The 12603-nt window shown below is 37.5% G+C and overlaps 1 protein-coding gene across 1 annotated transcript in view; it reads right to left on the bottom strand.

Moving 5' to 3' along the window:
* Positions 1-6325, bottom strand: part of st18 (ST18 C2H2C-type zinc finger transcription factor) — a gene marked incomplete at both ends in the record, with an annotated part of 40793 nt that extends 34468 nt beyond the window's left edge. The window contains 2 exons of the mRNA XM_080034599.1: positions 5093-5267; positions 6272-6325. Of these exons, the coding sequence (XP_079890725.1) occupies positions 5093-5267; positions 6272-6325 (229 nt within the window). The remainder of the gene's footprint in view (positions 1-5092; positions 5268-6271) is intronic.
* Between the last annotated feature and the right edge of the window lie 6278 nt (positions 6326-12603).

Genomic DNA, 12603 nt, shown 5'->3' with positions numbered 1-12603 from the left:
TTCAGCGATAATGCTTTAAGCTTGGTCTCAAATGACATAAATGCTTCTTCTTGGTGGTACTGAACCCCACATTGTGCAACCACTTGATGCTGCTTGTTCATCACAAAAAGTCACATAAAAGGACTGAATTAAAATTTAAAAAAGGTATTTGCATATGCAAATACAAGGAACCAAACATAAGTACATGTTGTTGATATGGCTTCAGGATATAGAACTATCTTTATGTTAATGTCAGCAGACTGGGAATATTCTTTTGAAAACACAGTACATTTTTCATGGGGATCATTATCTACATTGCATGTCACTGTGTCTCAGTTAAAAGAAATGATTAGATTACTTCCCAGCAATCCCCGTTGGGGCGATTTGTGTGTGACCGTGGGCACCCTTACAATATGTTTATTCAGTGCCCTTTGAAGACACTTCAATAACATTTCAAATGTTCTATGGACAAATATAGGAGCTTTTCTATCTCTGCCTAGAGATGCCGTTGGAACTAAGGCTGTTATATATGAGTTTGTTTTCCAAACTCACTAAATCTACCTCTCATGGGGTATAACATCCTTGTATAGTTCTCTAAAACGACTAAGTAGTAGGCTTTATGGTAAACGAAACAAGGGCACAAAGACACTTTAACAAGATGTGACATGTAACCAAACTTTAACTTCTGTGGTTTAACCACCACACTTACGGCTGTTGGTGTTATGAGCAAGTCTTTTAGCATTGCAAGTGGTTCTAGAAAAAATTGTTTGTTAATTTTGTATATATATATATATATATATATATATATATATATATATATATATATATATATATACACACACACAACTGTCTGTATAACTTCATGTTTAAATTATTGACTTCATGAGTAAGAACTAAAAGCATCAGTCATTGATGGTCACAACTGTTTCCTTATATTTTCTGCCGTAAAATGAGAGCATATGATTGCTTCCATCCAAGAAATCAATGTATGACCGGTCAGTCGACGTCTGGCTTTTGTAGTTCATAGGCCATGGACTCATTGTGTTGTGTCATTGAGAGGTGAGTTCCAGATCTGGGCGTCTCTGGGGGTCCCTGCCCATCCTTTCTACTCAGGCTGGGCAGACAATGAAGCAGACACGCCTATAAATGGCCTGATAGGAGCTTGGATGTTCAGCCAAAAGAAAAACGACCATTCTAGACAATGGTAACAGGTGTGTGTAATGTGTGCTTTGATAATGACCTTGGTGGTCGTAATAGTACGTCTAGACACAACTAACACGAGGAAATTCTGTCTGGTTTCCAATGCAAGATCGAACGGGTCAGATATTTGTTGTTTGCTTGTCAAGAAAAATATGCTAGATGATAGACAAAAATGTTCCACTATGACACTGGAAGCATGAGAAGGATCAGAAAAGTTAAGATTGTTTTCCCCGTGTATCATTAAAATATTTCGTAGGGTAGTTTGCATAATAAGCCAAAATTATCTTGAGCATTCAGAGATATGCACTTGACTAAATAGAAAAAAAAACTCCATTAATGTGGATGGGCTGCCATTTTTGATTGCGCCAGATACAGGAAGCTTGCTGACATGAACTAGAATGCAAATGCCCTTTGAGCAAAACAAAGAAATTGATTATTGAAGTAAGTTTCTTCAGCACAAGTAGCTGGCTTTGAGTGATTAATGGGGGTGGGCCATTGATTTCCTTTTGTTTAGATCTTGGTTAACTTTCTGAAGACACAATTATAATTTGTTTCCAAACAATAAATCCAATCTAGCTTGAGTAAATTAAATTTCCCTATGGCCTACTCTGTGTCATTTTACATCTGAAATGGATTGTTATCAAAAGGCATTGCATGAAAATCTCTCCTTTTTCTGTTTATATTTTTTACCCTTCTGATTAGATATTGTTTTTCTCAGTATATTGGAAGGTGAGCACCTCCTCAGATTTGAAAAGAGCTGTTTACAGCGATGTGCGTGACTTGTCAGCCACAGTGCCAAGGGTTAATCTTCCAATTCTCACTTTTCAAAGCTGTACGTCACACACACCAACATTTCTGATGAGCCACATATCTACAATATGAGAAAAAACGTTAACATGTTTTTCTGAAACATGCCAAAATATGATGTTTTTGTTGAACGAGAACATATTGTCTATCTTCACATTAGCTTTACTAAAGGGTGGGGGAATTTTTTTTTAACCATCATGACACAATATGCTTCATATTTCTGTATATTTGCAAGTCAAATTGCGGTGTTACAGACTACTTTAGTGAAAGGCTTTTGCCATTTTTCTTGAGCTTTGCAACTTTGAAAACTTCCACAGATCCAGACATTTATACTTCCTGATTTCTCGCATCATCTCTCCAAGATAGTGATAATACGATTTCTGTGTTTTTCGCTGTTGAGAAACAAACTGGATTATGAACAGATCACTACATAAACAGCTTTCTAAAAGGAGGCAGCTATTTTAAAAAAGGCTGAAGAAATGCAAAGAGGGATTTAAATTTTAATTTGAATTTATTCCAGCAAGTGAAAGGTTCTTTTGAGAGGGGATTTCAGCAAAGATGATGGTATTTAAAAGTGATAAACAAGCATCTAAACCTCCAGTGGAAAACAGTCATTTTGCTTCTTTCTAGTGTAGGGGAGGAATTGGGCTTGCTGTGGTCACATCCAAAAAATAAGAATAAGTAATAGTAGTAATTAAAATGTAAATAAGCAACATCCGCGGAGATACTTCAACTGATTCCTCTCATAAATTGTGCAATTAAAATTTTGTCTTGACACACCTTGTGACGCCGAATGTATAGCTATGTCTTCAGGTTCAAATTCATGTTTGTCTGTGTACTTGGCATAGCATACTTTATAATGTACATGGATGCTGGAGAAAAAATCTTTCACACTTATCACATGAAATTTAAATCCTGTGCCTCAACACCGAAGAGGAACATAAGGCTCAAGTTCAAAATGAAAATGCCTTAAAAAATAGGACTTGTTATTTAAGGATTGTTGTTGTGCAATTTGAGACAGTATCGGGTAAATCTAATGTAGTATTTTTGGATGAGCGGTTCACTCTGGGCAGTCACATTTATGTGACAAAGGATGACTAACTAAGGCTGTCATCTATTACATTCATAATATATGGATTATAATGATATGACTGGATTTTGAATATTTCCATTCTCTTCTGGATGACCACTAAACTTAAGCAGAGAAACCTATGCCACACAAGAAAGACAAAGAGTTACATCATTTTGTTGAACAGTTAATCCGATCATGGACAGTGTTTGTGCATTTGCTATCTTCGGAAAATGCCAGCAAAGGCGCTAAGTAAACCTATTTTACAAGACTCCCTCACAAGGATACAGTGCCAGTATTGGGATAAAATTTCACACAGCGGCATGGCTCAGTCACATAACCTAAGCAGGCTTAGGAAAATGGAACACTACAAAGTATTGCACTTTCTTCCTGTATGTCTGCTGCCGCATAAAAAAATGCTGGGGTGACTGATGCGAGTTTCAGCATGAAAGCCAAAGTGAACTAATGGCTGAATAGCATGTAGATACTGTTGTTAATGCTCCGAGTTGTTTAAAATGGTAGATTATGGAAGTGTGCACCTGGCATTCTGCAGGCTAGCCTGGCAACACTCCTCCCTTATAATTATAATGAACACACAGTAATTCAGGGTTGAGGCTGAAATACGAATGATGTCCTCTGAGACAGCTTGTTTTAATGGGTATGCAGAAGAGTTCCTAGAAGTGCAGATGGCAGATGCGATGCCTTTTTAAGCTATTTACAGATTGTACACTACAAGGTATGGACAGACCCATAGTGTGAGGCCATATTGCTCCTCTGTGCTCCTGGATGAGACATTAGGCTGCCTCATGAACCACTAATGAAAGCTTTAGATGTATTTAAGAGTATGTTTACTGCAAAATTGATAGCCTATTATACCGGTACTTTCAAATTAGAAGAGCATATCAGGAAAGAATGACACTGGCCTGATAAGGACTGCATTTTCTGTGTGTTGTATCTAAATGCCCCACTGTTCATACTTTGTCCACATAGGGGTGCATTTGCTCAGAACATGGACCCTTATATAGTCTTTCATTTCAGTCTGTCAGAAGCCTTATTTCAGTTTTTGGATGGATACAAATCTATAATAATATACTGTGTTCTATTATTTTCACTATATAAAACATAATATTCAGCAAATAAGACATATGATATATGAAATAAAATCACCATGAAGGGTATTTTGAAAGCAGCCATATGTCCCTCTTGTTAGAACATTTTGCCTTGTTACATCTCCACATAAACACTAAGCCACCTGAACTGACACTCGAATCTCCAGTTATGTAAGTATGCATGTTTTTAATGTATATAAAATCCCTCTAAATAATAATTGTAAGACAACTACTTGACCTCCATGACTTTTAAATCCACATTTGTACCTTTTTGCACTGAAAACATAACGGCAGTGTAAAATCGTTCTATACGTACAGCACAACTCATATATCCCTATCCCTGGCACAGTACCAAACCTCCATAAAAGAGTGTGGAGCCTTTGAATCTGCCCACTGCTGTGATACAATGAGCAGGTATTGCGACAACAACAAATGTTAACTCCAAGAAAAAGTTTTGCCGCATAAAAGTCACACAGGAGCCACATTAGCATGTGAAAAGAATAAACAGAGGCATTCTCAGTTACACACTCCACCTGGCTGCTAACCAACGTCCTTGTCAGAAGTCCACCCACTGCACTGGCTAACACTGAAAGACCTCCTGGGGACCGCAGTGACCATTCACTCGGTTCCCTCTTTTTCCCATGCACCTGTGACTGTTTTTGTGTTTGCTATTTTTTGCTTTGTCTTTTTTTGGCAACACTGTATCATCGGAGACACACTTTCCCTCAAAAGGAATTCTCCTGCCCAACAATGTGGTTTGTTTGTTCACCGGATATGGCAGGCCAGAGAGTAAAATGCATAAAAACCACCAAAAAAAAAAAAAAAAAAGTCACCACAGTCATAATTACCATTGCCACAAGAAAAAATAATAAGCTGAGAGACACAGCAGTTTGAATGGACCAGAAATAAGAAAATAAGGTACTTTTACCAACTGGTTTCTTGCCGAGTTGGGGGGCTTCACAGGTGCAGTTGGAAAGGCTCTCCTCCTTACTCTCCTCGGACGGCTCATCCGGCTTCTCCATGGTCCTGGACCTTAGAGAGATGCTTTTCCATTTTCCAAAGGACTTTGCCACAATCGCTTTGTCCGCTCCTTTCATTGTTTTCTGTAAAACACATTTACAGCATGACTTCCCAGGTTTATCCCTCTTGTGAGCCATCTGCCCCCTTTTTTGGCTCTCAGTAAACCTGGGCTCATCTTTCCCAAACCCAAAGTAAGAAAGAATTAGGGCATTGTGTGCATATGCATTCTCTTAAGCATTCCAGAAAATGTCCTGATTGCCCTGGCATCTTTTTTTAGGGAGCGTTTGGACATTGTTTTTCTCCTGACATTTTACAATCCTGTGTGGAGAGAGCCCTATGATTGAAACCGTATAAAACAATACTTTGCAAAGTACCCACACAGTAAACAGTAGATGAAAACTGGGAGAAAACAAACATGCTTTCGGATTTAATCCAACTTAAAGGAAATAAAAATAGCACATTATGCCCTAATTGAGTGCTGTACAGTCCGCAAATACTATTACAAGGCCGATCAGGATTAGCAGTGGAACATACCTAGTTATCTATTTCTGAGTGCCAAGACTGCTAGCAGTGGGCAACTAAATTTCAAAAGCTGGCAAATCCAGTTGTCTCCTAAATACAGAAAGTACTTAAATCCAGAGCTAACAGAAGAAAAAGACGGATAAAGGGTGCTCTGCATATCACCGAAAAGCTTGTGCACTTTTCAGAATCACTGGCTAGGTTAAACAAATATGCTAAGTAGAGATCAAAACAATCCTTTGATCTGCAGCCTAGTTTCCAGAGGAATGGCTTGGCTGTTGTTGTAAATAACTTGTATAAATCTATATACCATTTGCCTTCAGGTAATATCAAAAGTGCCAGGGATTCGCAGGCAAATACCTTGTGGTTAGGAAATAGATCAGATAAAAGCATATAAATATTTCAGCAACACAGCACTGTCATTTTGTGTATTAAAGCTGGGTTTTTAACCCTGTATGATAATTTTACTGGTTTAGTTCTACAGCAGAAAAATGAATGAGTAATATTTGACAGCTAAAAAATTACATTCTACCCCTTTCTATTTTGTAGTTTGGAAAAATGCTCCTACCTCCAGCACGCCATTCAGGTCAAACACAGTGTAAAACATTGTGCTAAACTTCATACAAAAGAGGCTTGAAGAATCAGAATGCAGAAGCTATGCAACTTGCTGACTAACTTTGCCCTCTGTTTTGATCGAGCACACAAAGAAAAACGCTGTCTATTCAAAACAGACAGCATAACTCTTTTCAGAGAGGGGGGACCGTGAACAAACGAGGCCATGTCCTGAGCTGCAGTCAGTTTCCCGTCAGGCCTGCACAGTGCACGGTGAGGGCCGCAGGGACTGGGACCGGCTGACACCACACTCAAACGCAACAGTACAACTTTTGTGCACACTATCTTCCTCTGGAGTTTTTTTTATACCAAATTAAACAAGTATGCTTTTTGGTTTGCTTTGGGTCAAACTTCAGAAACATGTGGGCAAATTTGGCAAATAACTAATCTCTGGAAACTGCTTTATAACAATATAACAAATAGTCTGGTATATTACAATTGTCATATAAAAACATTACACATACAAACAAAAGAATACAGATTGGTCTTGTATTGTAATGGTTTGACACAATAAATAGGCTCAGGCCTACTTGTTATTACAGCAAACTAAATTCAGCATGATAAAAATAACATACATTTTAATGCTAACTAACTTATACATGCTTGCTTACAAGCTGGTCCAACATAGCCTACTAGCTTTCTAGCTTAATTTCATTTGAATTAAACTTAGTCAACTCAAGAATTGCTGTTACCAAACTATACCATCAAGGTTGGTAATACTTAAGCACCAAGCTAAAATAACGCTATAGCTAACATAGCAGATACTAACTTCTAGACGCATTGCTAACTGACCCACTATTATTAATTTTTTAATTGTTGTAAAAAAAAGAGAGAAAGGGTACATTATATTCATTAAAAAATAAACATCCTTGGGTTTCTATTTGATATGCTATGCCATTGTGAACAGGCTCTACCAGTTGCAGGCATAGCCTACATTAAAAGATGAAAATGTTTAAAATGACCAATTTTTCAAAACTGTTTGGGTACAAACTGAACTTCATCGGGTCTGTAATGGCTGTAGAAATTATACCATTGTTAAATTTCAAAAAGCAGACCTATTTGCTGTTGCATTGTGACTCCCCCGGATTATACTAATTCACAAGATACATTATATTTGAAAACACGACACTACTTCCATCTCTGGCATTTAAACATCCAAAACATGTTTAACGAAGAATGTTAGTCTTTTAAAAAGCCAAGTTTTTTCTTGTACATGCCTCTGATATCCCATTTTACTGTGAATGCAACATACAGTTTATGCTATATGTGAATGTAAGGTGTGAGTGTTTTATGTCTCATATTTCTTACTTGTTAAAGACTTCTTGATGGATTTAGAGGTTTAATAAGAAGTAATTAAAAAACTCTGACTGTCAATAATATATGATTTTTCATAAAGGCGATATTGCTGGCTTTCATTAATAATACAAAATAGTTTTAATTGATTTAATTTTACACCAGGCAAACCTTTTAAATACTAAAAACTTAGGTGTTTAAAAGCATGTCATGGGAGCGTTATCTAGCGTCTCTGGAGTCCTCGAAAAGCAAAATTGAGAGAGAACAGAATGTACCATATTCTTGACCCGTCTGCCTCAGATGCTTGCTGTATATGGAACTGAATACTGGATGTGAATTGTATCGTTCTCTGTGTCAACTTGTTACATGGCAGTTGCTGTAGTGGAGTGGTGAGAGCGGCACATATGCATTATAGGAGAAAATTGTGAAATGACAGATTCCGGGTGTGATACTGAGGGAATGACTAACTAATAGGAGGGGTGCTTCAGGCTGTTAGCTTCGAAAAGCAGTTTGCACATTACTTTATCTTGTCAATCAGATTCCTGGAATGGAAGAGGTGACTGATAACTTGAATTAATTATTTTCTTATTGCATGCATGTGTTAATTCATGTTAATTTATGTCCCTTACAGGCCCAAGCCAGAATATCCAGAGTAAAGCGCCACCTCTGGCACCCAGATCACCACACCACTCTCTTTGCATATATTTATATCAAATGAAAGACTTTTTTTTAATCCTGTTGGAACAAGGACTGACTGCCAAATTTGATTTTAAAATGTACTTTTAAGCTGTTCATGGTTTACGTTTGCGTGTCTTCTTAACAACTGAACAACGTGGAGCAGTTTTTACGGCAATAATGGGATTTGGAAGTTACAGATATTTTTTTTGTAAATCCTAACACTTAAAACATTCCCCCTTTCTTAAACAGCACAGTTAAATGATGTAGCACAAGGTCAACACTCACAAGGCATACCCTTTAAATTCTCAAATTGTGTATGTATTTATTTTACTTGATCAGTTCATCGTCCAAAGCAATGTATACATTTATAAAATTGCTTTTATTTTATTTTTATTTTTTTATTTACTGTATTTGATCACAAACAAGAGCACTAGCAAATATGTAGAATGCAGGGCACACGTTAAACAATTGCATTTCACTAAACATCTTTAAACATTTTGACAAATTTTACTTCCTCTGAACACAGAGGATGAGAGAAAAAACATTTCTCTGATGAGAACAGAAACAGCAAGAAGTTCTAACAAGGAAAAGCCTGCCAGGTGGCGAACTGGCTGCACCAACAGAACGCACAATCTGTCTGCTTCTCCTTCCAAACCATTGACAGCTGCCATCACCAGCCTTGCACACTCGCACTCAGTGGCTCCTCAGCTCCCTGCCCATCCCTCTTTAGTGTTTCCTGCTAACCTCAGAGACAGGGTCACCTGGCCCCCTAGTTGCCCGTCTGTGGGGCCCTGCTGGCCCCCTGGAGACCTGCCTGCATGGGGATGCGTGGCTAACAGAGGTCTAGCAAACCCTTTAATATGCAAACCAAGGGGCTATTCCTTTGACCCTAGACCATAGCTTTTCTAACAGTGAAATCCAAAAAAATATTCAAGTGATGTACAACGATGAGATTTGATGAGCAGTTTTTGATCTTCTGGTTATTTGATTCTGAATAGTATCAAAGAGAAAATGGTCCCGTATTCAAGCATCTACTTTTATCAGGTATGTTTTTATTTCAGGTGTATACTAGAGTACTATCAGGTTAAAGAGAACATCATCTGATTTCATTATGCTATATGAAAAATAAATTATGATTAACAGTTTTACATTTTTGTATAATTGGAACAGCTTTTCTCCACTGAGTGAAACCTAAGCACACAGATGCACAGAGGCTAAACAGAAAGAGTGTACCACAAAGCTAGCATTGCAACTGGGCTAAAAATAAAACCTGGCAAAGTTATTCTGATCCCTTATTGGTCCCATAGTTTGATTTCACATTTAGCATTTGCATTCCCCTCCGCATAAACATTTCATTCTTCCCCTCCTGCAATACAATGAGACTTGAGTGACTTTGGCAGCAGATTTTGGATCGGTGCTCCTGAATCCACCAGTGTATGTTATCAGCAGGTAAACAAGCTTTCGAACAAAGCCATAATGGAACTGCAAGCGGCATAAAGAGGCTCATCTCAAAAGCTATACAACCCATCAAAGCTGGTGTCATTTCCTCAATACTGCACTGCAGCTGGAAAATGCATGGCTGTTAGTTACAGTATAAATCGCCTGTCTATTTTCAGACACTTCGGAACTATTTGTATTGATTATTTACTTGTCAGTAAGCAGCCAGATTACCAAAATAAGACAACAGATTTTAATGTTTACTGGATTCTTTCTCCGTTGTGTCTTGTGGTAGGGAATCAAACACAGCGTCATGCACTAAATTAATGGGATTTTCACTATAGGGTATTTGAATAATTATTTTCTGCAGAAAATTAAATAGTTCTGTCTATATTTGGAGGGATTACTGACAGCATTGAAGTTAATGTGAAAATAATTTGCCCTTTAAATACGTAGCTAAGTTATATCCTACACTTTCTGCTAGGCAGATGCAATCTTGTTAACGGCATGCCTGGATGCTCGTCACCAAACTTTCCACATATTTGCCTCTTGGGTAAAGCTCAGATGCACGACTAAACCTACGCATTCTCCTCCCAGTGAGTGGAGAAGCCTCAAAGCTTCCCTTTCATATGCTGTATTATCTCTATGGCGGTAATTATCCATAAAACTATGCCATCAGATGGTGATGATTTCCAATATGAACCCAATAAAATGTGTTTAAATTTCGAATTATCATATTTATGTGGATATGTGTTACTAATAGTGATTATGTTGGTCATGTGGGTAGAAAATCAACCATCCTTATATATTGCGCGTTCTCACATATTTCGCAGACATTTCATCACACATTTTAATCTGCCCCTGTCTAAGATTTCCTACTGAACCTGTAGTCAAGGCAGAGAGGGGGACAATAACGGATGAGATTATGAAGCATGTCTGTTAAAGCATGTCTGTTTGATCATCATTCTGTTTAGGTGAAGTTCTCTTCTTGGTCTCTCCAGTCCCTGACAGCAGATATATAACCTAATCTCTTTCCCTAACCCTTTTCTTAGGCATGAATAGAGTGGAAATGTGATGGCATTAAGTCGATTTACTCCTTGGTTTGCAGTTTCAGCCTTAATGCCTCTTGGCTCTTCTTCAACACACAACGTTCCATTTGGATTTTCGAAAAATATAAATGTTATGTTAAGGCTTTCCTATTTATTTTCATTTATCCATCATTTGAAGTTCATGCATATATTTACTCTACAAACAATGCTTGTTTATTTGCAGCTCCGTCTATCTCACACAGAGTCAGAGATATTGGAAAAATCAAAAACAACTTGTGTATTATCTTCAAATACAGAGGATATCAGTAACAAAGGGCACGATCTGAGATACTGTATGACATTCTGTGTGACTTGTCCCTGACATCATTTTGATATTTTACATTTTACTCATCTAAACCTTAATTTAGTGCCTTCAGCATATGTTGACATGCAAAGAAAAGCCATTATGATGCGTCTTTTGAATTTCCGCTGATGGCATTTTTCAAAAGCTGCGCTAATACACCGGTCCTTATACAATAATTGGGGTGCAATTGTGATGAATTTATGGTTTTGTATATGAAAAAAGTCTGTGTTACTTTGGAAAATGAATAATTGTATATTTTTGATTCACTTGTGTATGAAGAAGTATTGTTGGTAAAGTCCGTATGAAGTGATTTTATTTTTAATTTTCATCATGAGTTGATTTCAACGATACCACAGATAATGTCACTTTAAGTATTATCCCAAAAGAAACACGAAGTCCTACAGTCCTTAGCACACGTGTCATCTTGTTCATTAGAATCAGTCCTCTTGATTCTAAAACTGTTGTTACAGCGCCTCAAAATTAGTATCCTATTTTAAATTGACTCTGAAAAAAACTTTTTCATCAAAAGGCTTTTATAAAAAAGAAATTCCATGTGTGCCTGTAGGTCGATATATGTATGTATGTATATAATTTATATGTAACATGTATGCTTGTATTTATGATCTACATTTTTACAGCTTACCATTTACATTTTTTTGTCATTTTTCTTATTTCCCCATAAAGCAGTTTGTAATCTTTAGCTTTGATAAGTGCCACATAAAAAAAAAATTATACTAAAACAAAGGTTTATAACCTATGTTTTTTAATAATAGCCGTTAGTTTTCCATTGAAATTAAATCATAAATCCTTATCGAAATGAATATTACAAAACGGAAAACAGAAATGCACACCACATTATCAGTTACTATACATACTACTTCACACTATGAAACAGTGCTGAAGATAAGTAGTTAGAAAGAAGTCTGAAAGCAAGTGAAAGGCAGTTTTAATGGTGGAACTAGCTAGAGACTGCACATGGCAATGTTAAATCCCATTCAGCCTGATGAGAGTGACTCCCAGCAGCACTGAGCTCAGTGGGGGGTTGTAAACATTTACACTAAGAGCCTGTCCAGTGCACATTGTTGATGCTTGCCAGCCACCTCGGTATCGAATGTTGTGTTGCATATTTTGTTATTTCAGGCCTGTCCCGAAATTGTAGGAATCACACCATCAATTTATGAAGGAGCCATCCAAATGTGACAACGGGCTTATGCTAAATGGAGAAAATAGAGCTAAACATTGTTAAAACACCCCTAGACCCACATGGTAGAGTGCTCGGCGGAGAGCTGCTATGCACCCCGCTGTGAACTGGGAAAGTGATGTTGGTGGGCTTCCTTCTCCATGAGGGCCGCATCGTTCTTGGGCCCCGATTTGAAGCCTTTTTGAAGTCTGTTTCCTGCAGCACTGTGCCAACATTAATGTTTCCACAAAAGCAAAAATACTAAATCAAATGAATACACTATACTGTGCAATTCCATATTGACTCAT

Source organism: Ammodytes marinus, assembly GCF_949987685.1.
Source record: "Ammodytes marinus genome assembly, chromosome: 9".
In the NCBI taxonomy this organism is placed as follows: domain Eukaryota; kingdom Metazoa; phylum Chordata; class Actinopteri; order Uranoscopiformes; family Ammodytidae; genus Ammodytes; species Ammodytes marinus.
Note: the sequence above shows the minus strand (reverse complement) of the source record. Positions and strands in the feature narration are given on the sequence as shown.